Raw genomic sequence first — 20,234 nt, forward strand, 5'->3', positions numbered from 1 at the left:
TTTTCTTTGATTTTTAATGTGATACATCCTTCTATTTTCCAAAATTAAATAAAGTTCCTATTTAAATGGCTGGAAACATTTAATTTTTCATTTTTGCTGTTTAGCTTCATTTACTCCCAATCATTGAGGACTCGCTCGCGGGCGCTCTCTGGCATTTTGCAGTCATGTTTTTGGCATAATGGGAGAAACAGGAAGTTTCTGGGCAGGCTCCCATGATTTTGCTAAAACAAACGATCTAGCTAACACAACTCTTACCTCGGCAGTTGAACAAAATCATAAACGAAACAGTGATTCTGTCTTTATTTAGCACAAAATAGACGCCAGAGACGAGTTTTTACTTTTTCAGCCAGAGAAATTGAGCCAAACTGAGCTAAGATATCTGGACAGACAGGTCGCTTTTAGCTTATTCTCCTTATCTGATGAGTCATTTCTGTCATTTGAGTAATCCAGTGTCTCAATTAGAATGATTGAAGACCATTACAACAGCTACACAGCTGCAGTAATATCAAAATTGCCCCAAAACAGTTGTAGTTTTTCAAAAGTGCCTCCCACCTTCAAGATCACAGAAGAGGGTTTTCCAAGTCACTTAAACCTGAAGATCTCGCACTCAAGACTACTTTGGCTTGGATGCGAGTAAGCAGATGTAAGCAGATGTAAACAGCTGTACGGGTGGTTATAATTTCATTTTGGTCATAATATTCATTTAATATTGTTTACCATTCTTTTAAATCATGTAAACAATTTTAGTTGTTATTTTAATGTTGTTTAACTGAATGTGGATCCGGAGCATCTCTAATTGCAGACTTTGTAACCTATGATATCCATAGCTGACCTTAGTTATTATTCCCAAACAACAGTATTTAACGCCCACTCTGCATGCTTATTGAAGTCTCGAGCTGTCTGACCTTTTCACGTTGTGCATCGATCACATGGACTACTCTGCTGACCGCAGCACTTTGCCTGGCAACCAAACAACCATAACAACAACTGTGAAAATCTCTCTGTACTTCATTTGCTAATTAGCAGTCTAGTACATGCTCTCATTCATACTCATCATCTGTGTGCTTGAGTGTAATGATTGTGGTGATGCACAGAAAGTGATAATAGATAGTAGAACACTCTTGAAGATCAGTACAGGAGTATACATTGCTTTTTCTGTTGTCATGGAGACCTGCACCAAGGTGTCCCACCGAAGAGAATTACAGAATCGACTCAAGTTCATGAAAACTTATTTAAAAAAGGTCTGGGAAGGTTTAGATAAACCAAACAGTTTTCAGTGCCCCCAATTTCACACAGGAGTCCCTGCGGTAATCTTCATTTGGTACGCCTCTGTCCATCACCGGTGAAGCCTAAATGTAATGTAATTGAAATACACCTCTGAGGATGTGTTATCATTTTGTAATTTGCCACTAGCATTCAGACATGCCCTGGGTCTTAGCTGTTTTAGTCTAAGGGAAAAGCGAATGACTTTTAAAAATATATATCTCAAATTGTGTCTGTGGCTGAACGAACGGCTCACCGAAAAATAATGAACACCATTTTCCATTTCACCCAAAACATACACTATATGGACAGAAGTATTTGGACACCTACACATCATACCCACAGGACCTTTTATGAATCCCATTCTAAATCCATAGGCATTAATGTGGAGTTGGTCCCCCTTTGAAGCTATAACAGCTTCCACACTTCTGGGAAGCTTTTATACAAGATGTTGGAGAGTGTCTGTGGGGATTTTGCCAATTCATTCAGAAGACCATTTGTGAGGTCAGACACTGATGTTGGACGAGAGGGCCTGTCCTACAATCTCTGTTCTAGTTCATCCCAAAGGTGTTTGATAGGGTTGAGGTCAGGGCTCTGTGAGGGCCAGTCAAGTTTATCCACACCAAACTCACCCAGTCATGCCTCTGCTCCAGAGTCCAGTGGCGGCGCTTTACACCGCTCCATCCAATGCTTAGCATTGTGCTTGGTGATGTAAGGCTTGCATGCAGCTGCTCGGCCATGGAAACCCTGCTGTGAAGCTCCCGGTGCACAGTTTTTGTGCTGATGTTGATGCCAGAGGAGGTTTGGAACTCTGCAGTTATTGAGTCAGCAGAGCAGTGGTGACTTTTATGCTCCTCAGCACTCGGCGAACCGCTCTGTAACTTTAGGTGGTCTTATATTTGGCTGAGTTGCTGTGGTTCCTGAGTTGATTATGGAATATCTAGGATGGAAGAAATTTTGCAAACCTACTTGAACCACGCTTGAATTCAGTGAGCTCTTTGGAACAACACATTCTTTCACAAATGTGTGTAAAGGCAAACTGCATGGCTAGGTGCTTGATTTTATGCACCTGTGGCAATGCGACAGAATGAAACACCTAAATTCATTGATTAACAGGTGTGTCACAATATATTTGTCCACACAGTGTAGTTGAACCAGACAAAAAATGTGTAGTGTCTGCTTTAGTTTGCTGTTAGAGCTACAATGCTAAAGTACTTAAAATCCCCCCCACCCCCCCGTCATTTGAATTACATGGTCATTATAGATGCAGTGTGTGAGATTTAGTGACCCTCCCTCACTCCTCCCTTTCCAACCATGTAGTAGAACCTACTGTGGCCATCATGTTTTCGCTTCTTTGATGATGAGGATTCACTCTCCTTTGCTTTTTATTGTGCTAAATAATAAGTATGATCCTCTCTTTGTGGGGCCAGCAACGGCAGCAGCCACTGATTCTTCTTCTTCTTTCCACATCTTCCAACCGGTGCTTTAGCGCCACCAAATCTGCTCCAAATCCAAAGCTGCTGTTTCAACGTAAAAAAGTGAAAGGCGCTCTCTAGGTCCAGCGTTTGGTTTGTCCATTCTGGACTCCTGGAGCAACATGGTGGTGCAACATAACAGGCTCTGGTGAAAGTGCACCTGCTCCCTATGTAGATATGAAGGGCTCATTCTAACAGAAACACAATGCTTAATAGTCCACTGTTGTCGGAAGAAAACCTTGTATCTCCAAAATGCTAACTTTGATAGTCCAGTGGCTTTAGCATTAGTAGGCTACAGTTTGAGTAGCTTACATTGTTATTTAATGGTGTTAAAGTAGTGTACATTTATAATAGTAGCCTTAATTTCACCTAACTTAGTGTGTCAGTTGAATGTGCAGATGTGTTGGCATGTTTGTAGCATGTTTGTAGCAATATTTGTATTTGTACTACTTAATGACCTCGTAATTTAGCGTCAGGCAAAAAAAGCAGAAGATATATATTTAAAAGAAAATTACACAGAAGCTTCAACAACTAAATATAATATCATTTTTGCCAGCATTTATTGTGTGTAAACTCTTTACCTTTACTCACTTTCAGCTTTTCAAAGAAATCTGCAGGGACATTTTTCCACCTCCAAAGTTCAGTCCTAGAAGTTGGTTGCTTTTTCTGCTTCTCACAATCCAAATAATCCCAAACACATTCAGTGATGTTGAGGTCTGGACTCTGGGGTGGTCAGTCCATTGTTCAGCTTCTTTGTTTGATGTCTCCTTTTCTCAGTGAGGTTCTTCTTGACAGCTACACATCCTTTCAGACCCATAGCACTGAGATCTGAAGCAGCTTGATTTTCTCCTCTCTCTCAAAGATGAAAGCTTTAAGTGCTGTGGGGGGCAGTTTTGGTGGTCGACCAGGTCTTGCGGGTGGTCGTTAGGAGTATCATTTTCTCAGTATTTGTAAATCATCAGCTTCAGAAACTATTTTTTCCACTTATTTTCATTTGACTTTCCCCTTTCTTATAAAAGCGGATTATCTTGTATCTAATCTCCCCAGAAATATCTCCTGAATTACTTGTGCTTACATCTTCTGAGTGATTGTGACTGAACATTATGAATGATAAGTAAAAAATATGTGGGCTTGTCCAAGCTTTTGGTGGATACTATGGATAGATGATGACCAGATGATGGCTTTAGTGCAGTGGTCCTCAGTGCTTCATTAAAGGGACTTAGTGACATGCTGAACCCTCACCAGTGCTGAGGGCAGGAGATTCCCAAGAGAAATATGGCTGAGGGTCTTAGTACGCAGAAATGGAGGGTATTATTTATGCACAGCTTGCTGTGGGATAATTAATTGGAAACAGGTGTTGGTGCATGTGTAATGAGGGGAGAGGGTGGCAATCAAGTGCTGGAGCCTTCATAACGAGCAGGCTGACTGAAGCAGTGCGTGAAGTCACCCGCACAGTTGTCATTCATATTCCTTGTATAACATCTGTATTATCTGGCTAATAATGCACCAATGAATCAGTAAGGGACAAGACGACTGTGTGGTTCCGCTCTTATTCAGTCAGTCTGCTTAACTGTTTGTTTCCTGATTCTGGTCATGAAGTGTCTCATAATATATGAAGTGTTTTCACACCATAAAGGACGACTTAATTAGCTGATGAGTTGAGTCAGGTGTGTTGGAGTATATGGGTACACTAGGGTCCCCGTATAGTGTCCCCTCACATGTATATCAGCTACGTCACATGAGTAGCAGGATGGAGAGGAGGTGAAAGCGGGCAACAGATTTTTCTTTACTAGCTCACTTGCTTCTTTAACAATGATTATGTTTACAGTTTTATGCAATTTTCTTGCTTGGTTTTCCTCAAACAATGAAAAAAAATCCAAAGAGGTTAAAAAACACACATTTATGTGTCTAGATCCGTATTTTTTTTATTAAATGGTTTAATAAATATGTAACACAGCCTATATAAAATTATTGTACAATACCTCCTTCACATAAATGAATTTAAGTGCATCATCATAAAATCCATTTATGCTTTCTTACATTTAAAAATGTCATGTGGTGCAACCGTCCAACCATATGCAAATTCAGAAAACTATTTAAAAAAGTAATAGGGTCATTTAACTTCCATATAAATAGTATAGCATGATTTTCTGTTTGCTTAAAAATAGTGCCGCTTTAAAAATGTTCAACTTTTCAAAACAAAAATGACTTTTTCAAATGTCACGCAGGACAACCAAAACAGACTTTTATTCTGCAATGTTTTTAAGAAAGAGTGGGCGCGGTGTTGCACCATAAAGAGGACCTCCGAAGTGATCTTCATGGTGCGATGCCAAGGTCAGTAGCCCTTTCACAAATACTGAGAATTTTGAGTCTTGGCTAGGCTGGTTTGTCAAGTCAGGTGGTGCGACCCAAGTAAAACCATGAAAATGTATTATTATTATTATATTAATGTTCATATATTCGAAAAATAAATGAGTATAGAGGTTTATACATATATGGTGTCCAAATACAAAGACTAGCTTATACACATTTTCAGTAGTGGTAACTAACTTTTAAATGTAATATTTTTTTATGAATGTGTGGTTGCACCACTTGACATTTTGTGGGTGGTAAAAATTTATGATCCAATACAGTTCATTGAATAGATTCTTGCAGATACGCAAATGCACATCCAATCCTTTTTAATAAGTATTATGAAAGCCTTGACCTGAAAACAAACTAGAGAGTGAGTTCAGGGGCTGCCATAGATGCTTTGTGTAGCTCTCACAACCTTGTGTGGCCTTCAACACACTGTGAGCTGCGATCTCAGCACGACTGCTCTTAAAATTAAAGGCTCCTAAATGATTCTTGGCTCAGACATGCAGGTCAGGAAAAAGCTTAAATTGGTTTAGAAACTTTATATTATGCAGTTCTTTAAACTTCGAATATGTGCTTCACACTTGCACACACCATTTACTAAAGAACAATCCATCGAAGGGTTCTCTTGGGATCCAAAATAGGTTCTTATATGGCAGAGCCCTTTTTGGCAAGAGTGTAAAGTTCACCAGTGTCTCTCATGCTTATGGTTCTCCTCAGACATGATCAAACTTGAAGTGTTGCTCCAGTGTTTTGAGTACGTGGCCCACTTTCCCAGACTATCGTAATGTGAAGCTGCTAAAGAGATCAAGGTCTTATGCTTTCTTCATCTCTTGATGATGTTTCTGCTGTAATGCTTTTGGAAAACCCAGGCTAGTTTCTCAGAGCCCTGCAACCCCGAATGAACCTCAATCAGCTGAGTTCTCTGTGTGTGTCACTCCTTCCAACCTCCTTAGTTCAACAATGACCTTATTTGTTTAGCTGCATTCTGTAACAATCGGTGACCCACGCGCCACTTCAGTTCTGCGTGCGGCTTGGTTGTTGTTGTCGAGTAGCCCTTTTACTATGATGTCACTGTGTTATCATGTTGTCTGGGCAGTAAGACTCATGAGAGGCTGACAGAATCTTTTCACATGAGAGAGGGTGTAATAGGAGAGGTATTTGTTAGTCTGCAACCTCCAAGAAGAGTACTTGTGTCCGTGTGTCAATCTCATCCCTTAATTCACAGGATTAAATCAGTTCAGACTGGTCATTATAGAGTTATGTCACCCGACTGACCTGTTGCTGTTCTGCTCTTTTCACATTGCTCGCTAATGATTTAGTTGAGCGGCTCATATGAGTCTTATTACGCGTGTCAAACATATTCCACTTGCCTTCCCTCACTCAGTCTCCAAGAACGGGCCACGAGGTCAGCAGTTAGATTTGCGGCTTGTTTGTGCCTCAGGCTATATGGTGGGTGAGCCATTGGACTTTATACTGAATCATTAATGTCACTGAAATTGCAGGCAACTGCATTGATTACTGTGCCCGCATCAGCAAAACAGCCTGTTAGTTTTCAGACTACTGGAATTATGGGGATGATATTGGTATGAATTTATATGTTTTGTATTAGTACCGGACATTATTCTTCCTCCTCTGTTAATTATGTTACAAAATGTAAATATAGTCACCTCCAGGGTTATTGGCCCCCTCAAGAAACTGGTCAAAAACAATGATATAAAATAAACAACATGTATCGTTGTTGTCCAAAGAAAAACAAGTCTTCAAAATGGTAATTTTGCAAAAGGCAAAAACACTCTTTACTTCCCCTACAGTACATTTTACACCTCTAAAGAATATTTTTAAATCTTAATTGAAATACATAAGGTGATGTAGGGCCCCATCATTTTTTTCAAGTCCTGTTTTTTTCCTCACTTTAGTTTGATTCTGATTTTTTGTTTATTTTTTATTCCATTAACTGTATGAAAATGTAAAATAACATGAAGTAACAGCAAGAAAAGTTCTGGGTATAATAGTTCATTCATGATTCACACTCACTCACATGCTGCAGGCTAAAGATCCTCCACAAGGGGGCGATCATTTTTGTGTGCCTTGTAAAAGTGATAATGTAAAGAGATTTTATTCCAAGCTATTTTGGAACATTTCTGTTCATTCATCAGGAAAATATCACACAATGTAAAGGTCAGCCGCTGAGCTCAAATGATGTAGAAAAATCTAAATCGCCAGATTTGGAGATTTTTTCTTTTGTGGATCGCAACGATATGATTCAAATTTTCCTCAGATGTTTGGAGAAATCGCTCACTATTTATCTAATAGAAATCATTCCTACAATAATGTTTCATTTTAAGAGGAGTGTATTTTTTCAAAAACTTGTGTGGCAACATTATTGGCGCCCCTAAAGACTATGTTTAATAAAAACAACAAAATTTGTTAATCTGAAAAAAGGAACTGCATACAATGAAAAGTAACTAATACCTATTATCAAATGTGGTGGAAGATCAATGATGCTTTCGGGCTGTTTTGCAGTTGGTTGTCCAGGAAATGAATTTCCTTAAATACAAGAAGATTTTGGCCCAAAATCTGTCTGCCTCTGAAACTCTCTCACGGGTGGAGTCTACGGCATGATAATGACCCCAAACACACATCAAAATCCACACAGAAATGGTTGCGGGAATGCAGAAACAAAGTTTTGTACTGGCCTTCTCAGTCTCCATATTTGAAAATCTAAATGAAAACCTCTGATGTGTATTAAAGAGGACAGTCCATAAGCAAATATATATATATATATATATATATATATATATATATATATATATATAAATTGAGAATGTTCCCATTGCAAAAATATATTATGCAGACCACTGCTTTGTTACTACTTAATGTCCAGAGTAACTCAGGTACCAGTGTATTATTCTGGATTCTGGAGTGAAGAGCCCAAATTGCCTTGGATTCCCATTTATATCATTATTAACTGAAGATTCTTTCTTCTCCTCAGCTACACAGGTCATGTGGTGGGGAACGGCCTACAAGCCCAGAGGCATAACCCTGAGATCAAGGTCAGAGGCGTGGACCCAGTCCTGGTCGAGGCAAAAGAGAAGCTGGAGCAGTTTAATCAGGTAAAAACTGACCTCATACTTGAATGCCTCTGTCAAACAGGGGCCTAAAGCATCCCATGGCTTACACCAATACCACAGAGCACTATAACAAAGCCAGATGTGTTGGCCAGTAGGTTCATGACTTGATAAAAAAAACAATAGCCTATTGAAGACCTTCTTTCCAATAAATGGGCAGAGAAGCTGCAATAGCAGTTCAAGTGTAGCTTACTTCTAGTTGACCACTACAGTATATGGCCAAAAGTATGTGGACACATGACCATCACACCCATATGAGCTTGTTGAACATCCCATTTCAAAACTTTGGGCATTAATATGAAGTAACAGCCCCCACTGTTCTGGGAAAGCTTTCCACAAGATATTGGAGGGTGTCTATGGAAATGTTCCCATTTAGTCAAAAGAGCATTTGTGAGGTCAGACACTGATGTTGGAGAAAAAGGCTTGACTCACATTTGATGTTCTAGTTCACCTCAAAGGTGTTCAGTGGGACTGAGGTCTGGGCTCTGTGCAGGCCACTGGAGTTCCTCACCACCAAGCTCATCAAACCATGTCTTTATGGAGCTCGCTTTGTCGTGCTGGAACAGGAAAGGGCCTTCTCCAAACTGTTGCCACAAAGTTGAAAGGAAATAATTGTCTAAAATGTCTTTGTGTGCTGTAGCATTAACATTACCTTTTACTGGAGCTATTGGGCCCAATCCTTGAAAAACAGCCCCAGCCCATTATCCCTCTTCCACCAAACTTTACTGCTGACACTATGCATTCCGGTAGGTAGCGTTCTCCTGGCATCTACCAAACCCAGATTCATCCATCAGACTGCCAGATAGTGAAGTGTGATTCATCAATCCAGAGGACACATTTCAGTCCAGTGGTGACCTGCTTTACACCACTCCAGCTGATGCCGGGCATGCAGTTCAGCCATGAAAAGCCAATTCACGAAGCTCCAGATGCACAGTTCTTTTGCGGATGTTGCCTTTAGAGGCAGTTTGGAGCTCTGTAGTGAGTGAGTTTGTGTGGTCTGCTGCTTCGTAGCTGAACTAATGTTGCTCCTAGATGCTTCCATTTCACAATAATAGCACTCATAGTTGATCAGGGGTGAAATTTCACAAACTGACTTGTGGCAAAGTTGCCATCCCGTGACAGTGCCACATTTAAAGTCACTGAGTTCTGTAGTATGACCCTTTCTACTGCCATTGTTTGTCTATGGAGACTGCATGATTTTGTGCTTGATTTTATACACCCGTAAGCAATAGACATCGCTGAAACACCTAAACTCAATAATTAGGTGGGGTGTCCACATATTCTTTACATATAATGTAGTTTGTTTTATTTTCAGATAGTCTAATCATGTGATTTGAAAACTATTTTTCTTAACCCACCCTTGATGAAGTCAGTGACACAGTAAGTACCTGAACTCAAAACTAGGGGTGTGTCTAGGACTTTTATCGCAAACAGAAACAGTAAAAGCTTACATATAATCCAAACCAAAATTGGCTTATGCTTAAACATAATTGTCTCCTACACTGTTCGACCCAGTGTAGCCCTGCCTTTCAACAAAAGTATCCCTCCGGAGTCTACTGTAAAACTACTGGAACCTCCTCCCTCACTGAGAGGGCCTGGAGTGCGGCCTCAACCCAGGCCTTGTGCTCTGATCCTTCTCCCTGAGTGTACCTTTGGGAATGCACTAAAGAGAGCATGGTCTATCGATAGCAGGCCTTTGGCTCCAGCAGCTGGGTTTGGGAGGGGACGAGAGCCGTCGGCTTGGCTCCCTGAGACAATTTAGTAATGTTTTCATTGCTCCATTAAAACCAGACGCTCCGGTTCTATACTGCGACCCAAGTCTGCCTGTCCTGGCCCGGCCCAGTCATCTACTGTACAACTGCTGGCATTGCATCACCACTGGGCAAGAAACTGGGGAAGTCCAGAGGATTTGGGTGAGGGGTTGAGAAGAACATTACATTTCATCAACTATGTTTATGTTCACATCATGAGGCCCGTTTGAGAAAATATAGGTTTGAATTTCCCCAGTTATCCAGTTTACATGATATATTTTACATTCAATTGCAATTTAACCTTTGATATGCATAAAGTACTGTGAAAAAGTCAGAGACCACCCTTTCCAGCCAAAACGGCCATTAAGTACAAGAAAGTACTTTTTCAGGAGATATTTCTGAGGAGGTTAGACATAAGATAATCCACTTGTATAAGTCCACATCAGATAAACAGTACTTTCACTTCTGACAGACAAGGAAATCAAACTCTACTGTTGCTTCAGATCTGAAAAAATCCACAGGTGTTTCTGTCCATCCTTCCATTGTGAGAAGACAACACAGCGCTATGGGTCTGAAAGGATGTGTAGCCGTCAAGAGGAAAAAGGAGACGGACACATCAAACAAAGAAGCTGAACAATGGACTGACCACCCCAGAGTCCAGACCTCAGTATCACTGAATGCATTTGGAATTACTTTGATCTTGAGAAGCAGAAAGTGCAACCAACTTCTAAGACTGAACTTTGGAGGTGTGGAAAAATATCCCTGCAGATTTCTTTGGAAAACTGAAAGCAAGTCTCCTAAAAAGAATGAAAGCTGTAATATAAAGAGTGGAAACACTAAATCCTTAAAAAATGATATTATATTTAATGCCACTGTGGCTTATCGACTCATACCAGGGCCATACGCACTACGATGCCACTACCATGTTGCTGTTGTATGAAGAGAATGGTCCACTACCTAAATCAGGGGTCAAGAAACTGGCTAATGAGAAGCGACTTCAGCCTCGTAAGAAGTCAAATGTTGAGAGACATTTTATGAGAAGCTGTTCTACTTTTGGAAAAGTTTCCTGCTGGAGATGCGAGAAAAGCAGCTATAGCTGAGCTAAAGCTTAAAGCAGAGCAAAGTACGTCTGTGTTTTCATTTATATTATATTTTAGCCTATACTAGCACATCAGCACATACTGGGACATATTTACAGCCAATATGGTAAAATAGACACAAATTTTTGTGGCTCCCAAGGTGGTTTGATTTTTGTTGAAAGGACAAAATTCTTAACATTTGGGTTGCCAACCCCTGACCTAAATAATATCTGGGCAGTGCTGGTCCTATAATGGTCCCTTTTCATTGATGAAAAGTGTAGACAAGCACTGATAAACTGTGCAGCAACAGTCAGGCTATAGTCAGTAACTGCAAACCCACAAAGTGCACCTGTATGGTAGGTGTTTCTGATAAAAAGGCCAGTGAATGTAGGTACTAAATCAGTTTTAAAAAGTGGATTTGGTGTGATGTCTGTGGTTAGCTTCATTAAACACAAGCACACCAAACATACACACGCTAACTGCTAATTCTGTTATGTTAGCTAACAGATGCCTGTTAGCATAGCCCTGAGTGATTGAGGGGGGGGGCGGGGCCAGGACCATCCTACCTACCCAGAGAGAGAGCGAGGACCATTAGGCTATCTTGGACTCCCACCCAGGGATGACTGTGGCATTCCAATGATCTTGTGATGCTAATTGATAGATGGTTGCACCACTAGGGAGCCTCCCAACGTCACTGTTTTTCTAATATTTTGAAGATGAGTCGTATAAATGTTTGATTTTGCTCTAGTTCTGGTTCGGGTGGAGTGTTCTTTGGGTGTTTTCCCGCCCCCACCGATACCAGAGACATCATGGCCTCCATAGGCCTCACTACCCCTTCTCTGCATCTCTACACAGATGCGCTTACGTTTTTCTTCGCCGAAGTATAAATCAGCCCTCAGTTATGTCATCGTGACAGTGTTGGCAGTGCTGTAAAGTTCTGGGTTTTCGTCAAGCTGCTAAATACGACTTTGAATTCCGTTCTACAGAACAGCTTTGAACGTTGCACAAAGTCATGTGGATAACGCTCGTTGTGCCTGACAGCTGTTTGATGCTCTATTTTTCACATTCAAATATGCAGACAAAAAATGCAGTAATTGCCTTGAATGTGAGTTACGCAAAAGGGTGGTTCGAAAGAGCCTCGCCTTTCGCAGCTTGCACCAATATGTACTAAAGGTTTGTTGAGAAATTAGTGTTTCACTGCTTGTTCCCAGGGGTGAATCCTCTTAGACTGCGCAGGAAATTTACGCCCTGCGAGGACAGGTCTGCGCCGAAAGGCCGTTATTTTTCGCTTGAACTCCGCTTGTGGCAATGAGCAGAGAATATGATGTAACTGCACTTTTCACATAGAGTCAAGTTATTTATGAGAGCTCTTACCCAAGTGGCAAATTACGGAACCCAGGGCACGGTCACTGAGCTGCTCTTCTGTAGATTTACCAGAGGCCTTTGATATGATGAATTATTTGCTCTTGGCCAGACTGTGCGAAGATGGTCTTGACCAGCATTGATGGTTCACAAGTTCTCTCACGAATGATCTCTCGGATTTGTTACTGGTGACCCCTTTCACGGTCACTGCTGTGCGCTGCATTTGAATGTGCGCTGGCCGTCCCTGGCTATTGAAAGAATGCAGCATAGTTTGACTCCTTCTTATGGACCTCTTTCAAGAAATGAAAAATTTTCTATACATTTTATGTGTTTGTTTTAATGTTCCTTATATATCAATTGGTTGAAAGGGCCTGTATCTTTTTTCTTGCTTTGTATTTTTTTCCCCTGAGGTCCACTTATGATATCCGTGTAGTATCATGTACCAAAAATGTATAATAATTGATTTTACATCACTATTTCCTACCATATTTTATATATATATATATATACACTGATCAGGCATAACATTATGACCACCTCCTTGTTTCCACGCTCATTGTCCATTTTATCAGCTCCACTTACTATATAGGTGCACTTTGTAGTTCTACAGTTACAGACTGTAGTCCATCTGTTTCTCTGCATACTTTGTTAGCCCCCTTTTACCCTGTTCTTCAGTGGTCAGGACCCCCATGGACCCTCACAGAGCAGGCAATATTTGGGTGATGGATCATTCTCAGCACTGCAGTGACACTGACGTGGTGGTGGTGTGTTAGTGTGTGTTGTGCTGGTCTGAGTGGATCAGACACAGCAGTGCTGCTGGAGTTTTTAAACACTGTGTCCACTCACTGTCCACTCTATTAGACCTTCCTACCTTGGCAGTGCACCTTGTAGATGTACAGTCAGAGACGATAGCTCATCTGCTGCTGCACAGTTTGTGTTGGTCACCCTGTAGTCCTTCATCAGTGGTCACAGGACGCTGCCCACAGGACGCCGTTGGCTGGATATTTTTGGTTGGTGGACTATTCTCAGTCCAGCAGTGACACTGAGGTGTTTAAAAACTCCAGCAGCACTGCTGTGTCTGATCCACTCAGACCAGTGCAACACACACTAACACACCACCATGTCAGCTGATAAAATGGACACTGAGTGTAGAAACAAGGAGGTGGTCATAATGTTATGCCTGATCGGTGTATATATTATGTTATATATACATGTTATGTTCTGCTTCTTCTATCTTTCTCTGCTCCTCTCCCTTTGTCTTTTTTCTCTTTTTTTTCCTCGTTCCCCTCTTTGTTTTTCTCATTTTTCTCTTTCTCTAATGTCTTTTTCTCCCTTTCTACCTCTTACATTTTTTCAGTTGTCTCTCTCTCTGCCTTTGTCTTTTTTCTTTTCCTTTCCTGCCTCTTTCTTTTTTCCCTTCCTACCTCTCATCTTCCTCTCTTTCTGTCCGTCTCTCTCTGTCCTTTTCTCTCTTTCTCCTTCTGTCTTCCTTTCCCTTTCTTCTTCTTACTTCTCTTCCTCCTACTTTTTTCTTCTTTTTCTTCCTCTTTTGTTCTCTTAATCTTCTTCCCTCTTACTTTTTTCTTTCTCATTCTCTCTTTTCCTTGCTTTCTTTCTTTTTCCTTTTTCCAGTATTTTTCTGTCTTCCGCTCCCTCTTCTTTTCTCTCTCTCTTCTTCTCTCTCTTTCTTCCCTTCTCTTTTTTCTCACTTCTCTCTCCCTCTGTTCTTTTTCTCCTTTCCTTTCTCTCTTGCCCGTTACCTCATCTCTTCTTTTCTGCTTTTTTCTTTCTCTCTCTCTTTCTCCCCTCTTTTTCTTTCTCTCTAGTATTCTCTCCTTCTTTCTTTCTTTCTTTCTTTCTTTCTTTCTTTCTTTCTTTCTTTCTCTCTTTCTTTCTTTCTTTCTTTCTTTCTTCTTCTTTCTTCCTTTTTTCTTTCTCTCTCGTTTTCTCTCCTTTTTTCTCTTTCTTTTTCTTTCTTCCTTTTTATCTCTTCATATCTTTCTCTCTCTGTTTCTCCCCCTCTTTTTCTTTCTCTCTGTTCTCTTTTTTCTTTCTCTCTTTCTTCTTCTTTCTTCCTTTTTTCTCTCTATATCTTCCTCTTCCTTTCACCCCCTCTTTTTCTTTCTCTTGTTTTCTTTTTTCTCTCTCTATATTTTTCTCTCTCTCCCCCTCTTTTTCTTTCTCTTTCGTTTTCTCTTCTTTTTTCTTTCTCTCTTTTTTCCTCTGTTTTCTTGCTCTCTCTATATCTTTCTCTCTGTTTTTTTCCTGCACATACAGTCACTCCAGATGTAAATCTGTATTTGATTTTTAATGTAATATTATAAAATATGTTAGAATAATTGCGCTCAGTGTGGTGGTGCTGGTGTTGTATGGGGTTAAAGGCGTGTTTGTGCTGTTGTGTGGGTTCAGTCTCAGGCGCAGTGAGTGATATGTTCTACCCTGCTGACTGGCCTTCTCCAAATGAGCCTGCATGCTGCTCTCTTCAGACCATTTGAGTCACGTCTTAGCCCAATTGATGAGGTTAGGCTGTCAGAATGGGCCTGTCGTCAAGGAAACGGGGTTTGGCAACAAAAACCTTCCACATCCAGCATGCTGTCGTATCGATTTGTGTGTGTGTGGATGGTGCCCAGCAAGTCAGGAGCTTACACTGCCCCACAGCACCCTTTGAGACAAACGAGGGAATTTGTATCTCAGATAGACTGAAGTGCTGATTTAGGAGAAAAGGGAAACGCAGTAAAGGCTGCTCTCCACTTAAAGAAATAGTTCTGCAAAAAGTCTAATTTGCATAGTTTTCCACCTTTACCAAATGTAGTTGATCAGCCAAGAATGTTTAGTGTCTGAAGTTCGATGCAGTAGTTTTGCACTGCAGCTACGAGGCTAACGTAGCTAACAAGTGATGGAGGTTTATAGGCACCCATTAGCATCAAACTGAACGCCTAAATCATCACATGCTTGATTCAAACTGCGTTAAGTTGTTAAACAATCAAAAATAGTTCTCTATAAAACAGATTGCAGTACAGTGCCTACACAGTTAAAAGAGATCGTTCTTTAAGGGTTCTTTAGCAAAGAAAACTGTTCTATATAGAACCATTAACTCTCAAAGAACCCTTTGCATGATTGAAGGGTTCTTTGCATCATGAAGCGTTCTTCAGATTGATGGTGCTGTGCTGTAGATGGTTCTATATAGAACTTTTTTGAAAATGGTTCTATATAGCACCAAAAAGCGTTCTTCAATCGTTACAAGAAGAACTCTTTTTGGTGCTATATAGAACCCTTTTCAAAAATATACAACACATTCTCCATCAATCTAAGGAACCCTTTCCTGATGCAAAGAACAGTTTTATCGTGCAGAGGGTTCTTTGAGTGTTCATGGTTCTATATGGAACCATTTTCTTTACTAAAGAACCCTTGAAGAACCATCTTTTTAAGAGTGTAGCTAAAACAAGCACTAGCAGCCACATTAAAGCCTAAATTGTGTCCATACTTTTGTCCATTTTCATAGATAACAGTATCAGAGCCCACATAAACGAGTCTGTTGAAGTTGTTAAGTTGTTATTTAACAGCTTGATGCAGATTGAGACCAGTGTGTGATGATGTGGGCATGTTAAACGGAGGGTTATAAGCTCCCAACTCTGATTAGCTGCATTAGCCTTCAAACTTAAGTCAGGCTTTTGCAAACACTTTATTTTAACTTAGTTTAGTCAAGAGTTTGTTGGATTTTTACTCACTGCCTTCCTCCAGTTTATGGTGTAGCTCAGCACAAACACAAGAAGAAAATCTGGATGCTAAATGTTTTGGCTGATTGACTACATTTGGGGTAGATTAGAGAAGATATTTTGACCAAGCCATCACTTGATGTGAGATATCGGCCCAATCCCATTTCTTTTTACCCCCCTTGTTTTCTTGTGCCACTTTGCCCCTTGGGGGTTAATTTCTAGTGGTTGAAATCTTCCCTACGAAATGGGACCCTCAAATAAAAAGAGCATTACTTCATTATCAGCTACCAGCGCTGCTCTGTAGGCGACCCTGCCAGTCTGCAGTGACAGCAGAGGAGGGTAAAGTTCAGCTCCTCACTGCTGGGCGTTAGTTAACCTTCGTGCATCATATGCTTTTAATGAGAGGGAATGTGACAGTTATTTATTATCATCCACCCCTAATTCTTCAGTGATATGAAGCTGAAGTCAGATATTCGCCAGCTTCTTGTTTAAATTTTCCTGTTCCACCTTAAACGGAGCAGCAGTTACATTCTGGCACTTCAGGTGTCAGAACTGCTGGACTATTTAAGGTGGAACGTGAAATTTAGCTAGCTAGCTACAGAGACATTCGCATACTATTAGCGATTTTTTATGCTTGTTATGAAGAAAAGGACCATAATACATCGAAACGACATTAAACTAAGATAATACAATGGTTATCATTTGTCATTTCTAACAGAGAAAATACTCACATTTGAGGGTTTCTTTGGTCACTCACGCAGCCATATTGCCGGTTTCTCTTTTTTTCTCATAACACTCTGTTTGGAGTGTGTCTCTGAAAAACCTTTGGAGGGTCATGTAGCCCTAACACTTCGCCCTACGCCTCTATCTCAACAAAAATCAAGACACCTTACCCCTAGCAGTGAACATGCAAAACAGAGGGGTGAGGGCTAAGTGATCGGGACGAGGGGTGAAATGGGATTGGGCCCTAGTCTGAATCAGGATGCACTTTTTTGTGAGATTTGTATTCTCTCACTTCAGCCAGCTTAGGCTGAACACTACAATTCCAGGATTTTTCACTACCAGTAATCTCAAATAAATGCCTGTTTTATATATGCTATTGTTTTTTATCACACCTGAGCTGCAGAATTGAAGAGGTTGCAGTAAACGGGGGAATTATAGATATATCATTATTGTTCCAGCTAACTCAGGGCATGTGCCCTTTTTAGCATCTAAACAGGGGATGTGCCCTCTTTAGCTGAGAGGACAATTGTTTTTCCAGCTGTGTTGCCATGGCATCCGTCTGACATGTGGCGTAATTCATTATACAGCAGTTAATTAACGAAGCCTCCGGGAATGATCGGTACAGTGGCATGGTGCAAGTTAATTGTCTGAAGTTCCTGTAGGAAAATGGACTTCGGGAAGTCCATTCTAATGCCTCAGAACTGAACACAAGCAGTATTTTTGTAGTTGTGTGAGTGCTGGTCAGCGGCATTCCTGTGTTAATAAAAGAAGGATTGACTCATTCCCGATACAGGAACACCATATGGTCAGAAAAGAATGAGGATGATTTACTGAACTCAGTTAAAAACATATTTTCATATTTCTCATATTTGTTTCTGTGTTTTGCACGATTCCTCATTGTCTCCCACTACACATGTGGAATTCACACTTGAACGAGTCCATGTGCTGCCCTGCCTGCCCTGCACTGGCATTCCTTCTAGCCGTAGCCGGTTTTAGGGCTTATGAGCCATGACTGCCTGCCTGGAAGCCTTTGTTTGAACACACATGCTTATTTGGACTGCCTGGGTGGGTTTACTTCACTTACCTGCTTCAAAGAAACATGCCCGGCTCAGTTTTTCCCCTTTCATGCGGTCTGTAGCAGGTGGCTGAGAAATGAGCTCCAGTAATGTGGAGAAAAGAAATGGGATGCTTTACGAGTTTTTTATTGGAATACTGATTTTTAGCACCAAGATTAATTGTCAGAGGACAGTTGGACACAAGCCAAGAACAAATCAATTCAGGGAGCTGGAGGTGGTGGGAAATGAGGCTACTCAGACAAAAAAAAAATCCAGACACAAATAAAAATATTCATTGTCCTCAGGTGCAAATAGTGATGCTTTATAATCTATATTGGAAAACATTGCCAGTGATGCTACAGGGAGATTTTCATCACAATATACTGTAATTCTACTCCGTCATCTACAGCCAAAGAATGTGGGGCCAGTAGGCATAAAGACATATACGTTTTTTTAAAACTGCACACTGTGGAGGGAACTGGACTCCTCTTATTCAATAAAAGTAAAGAGGTTCATTAATATTTATATGTAGAAGTATGTTCTGCTTTAAAATACTTTTCTAAAATACAAACTCAAGCAGGTTAAATCTCACGTCAGAATATTTAAGCATATGGAAGTGTGGAGTGATTTTAATCCAGTATGAATCTGCAGTGTGTGTAGTTTTACAGTCTGACTGTAATAATTGTGGAGTGATTTTAATCCAGTATGAATCTGCAGTGTGTGTAGTTTTACAGTCTGACTGTAATAATTGTGGAGTGATTTTAATCCAGTATGAATCTGCAGTGTGTGTAGTTTTACAGTCTGACAGTAATAATTGTGGAGGGATTTTAATCCAGTATGAATCTGCAGTGTGTGTAGTTTTACAGTCTGACGGTAATAATTATGGAGTGATTTTAATCCAGTATGAATCTTCAGTGTGTGTAGTTTTTACAGGCAGACAATAATGATTGAATAATTATAATAATAATTTAATAATCGAACCTGAAGCTCACTCAGTAATAGTACTCCTGTTCCAATCCACCTAACACTAATGGAATAACAAAGCCTGCCAACAGACACAACCATGCAGCGTGTTATTGTTATTGTTACTGAATGCAGCACCTGTTGTGTAAAGCTGACAGAAAGATCTGGCCTGTGACTGTTCAGTCTGCGCTGTGTGTGGAAATACAGCTGAAATTACACTCTTTATCCTGAACCACTCGGCGAGTCAAATCCCACAAACTACATTACTCAACCTGCTCTAGTACAACTAATCCTGCTCGAGTGATGCTTAAGCCGTGTGTTGTAATGCAAGTTGTTTTTCTAGGAGATGTCGGCTGAGATGGGACTGGGCTCAGAGGAGCACGAGCGCGTGGAAGTGGGAAGCGGCAGCACCATGGAAACCAGCGGCGAATGTGACGATGAAGACGGCTGTCAGGGTTCAGGAGAGAATGAAGATGCAATAGGTGAGTCTTTCTCTCTTCTGCTCTGGTCATCTGTCAGCAGTACATATATAAATATGATAACATAAACAGCAGTTCCTGTTCCCATCAGCAGCTGATGCTGATTGAGATCCAGGTTTGGCAAAGTAGCGCCACTGCAGTGTGTACAGAAATGCCACAAAGAAATTATGACGTAAGACTGCAAAGCAGTGTTTGATCAGCCGAGGCATGTTTAGTGTCTGAAGTTTGCTTCTTTAGTTTGTAGCTAAGAAATAGTGGAAGCTTATAGCCATTACAGAATACATAAATTATCGCATACTGGCCTTAAATCTTCTTGAGTTGTTAAGTAATAAACTTGCTTATGTGATTTTGCTGTTTAGCACTGTATTACATGCTATTATTTGCAAAAAAAATGGACAAAAACTAAAGGAAGAAATGACAGATGTCTTGAATCCTGAATTCTATTTTTACCAACTGCATTTGGGATAAGGGGAAGATTGTGTAAAGGTTTTTGGCTGAACTGTCAGTTAAAGGTTTTCCAGACCAGCCTGGTTCTAATAGTTCTTGCTCTTTTATTGGGTGACCTCCTAGAGTCATGGAGTTTGTCTTTTCCTCAGTGGTACAGTAACCAGAGTTCAGCCACTTCTTGACAAGACTTTAAAGGGGAATTCCACTGAATTTTCAAAATGTTTGCAGAAAGAAATCATTGAGACGTAAACGAAGTCATTCAAAATGGTTTGACATGAAATATCTAATTGTGCACTGTTAAAAAAGGTGGTTCTCCAAGGGATCTTTAGTAAAGAGTTCTATATACCATGAGTTCTATATAGAATCATTTCTTGCTTCTTTGCATGGTGAAACGGTTCTTCAGATTGATGGAGAATGTGTTGTATATGGTTCTAT

General features: G+C 40.5%; 1 protein-coding gene across 1 annotated transcript in view; it reads left to right on the plus strand.

The window, feature by feature from the left end:
- Positions 1-20,234, plus strand: part of gpc5b (glypican 5b) — an 80,624-nt gene that overhangs the window by 35,009 nt on the left and 25,381 nt on the right. Inside the window, exons 7-8 of the mRNA XM_036587307.1 lie at positions 8,089-8,209; positions 19,217-19,355. Coding sequence (XP_036443200.1) covers positions 8,089-8,209; positions 19,217-19,355 — 260 coding nt within the window. The remainder of the gene's footprint in view (positions 1-8,088; positions 8,210-19,216; positions 19,356-20,234) is intronic.

This window comes from Colossoma macropomum, unplaced genomic scaffold (assembly GCF_904425465.1).
Source record: "Colossoma macropomum unplaced genomic scaffold, Colossoma_macropomum, whole genome shotgun sequence".
Lineage (NCBI taxonomy): Eukaryota > Metazoa > Chordata > Actinopteri > Characiformes > Serrasalmidae > Colossoma > Colossoma macropomum.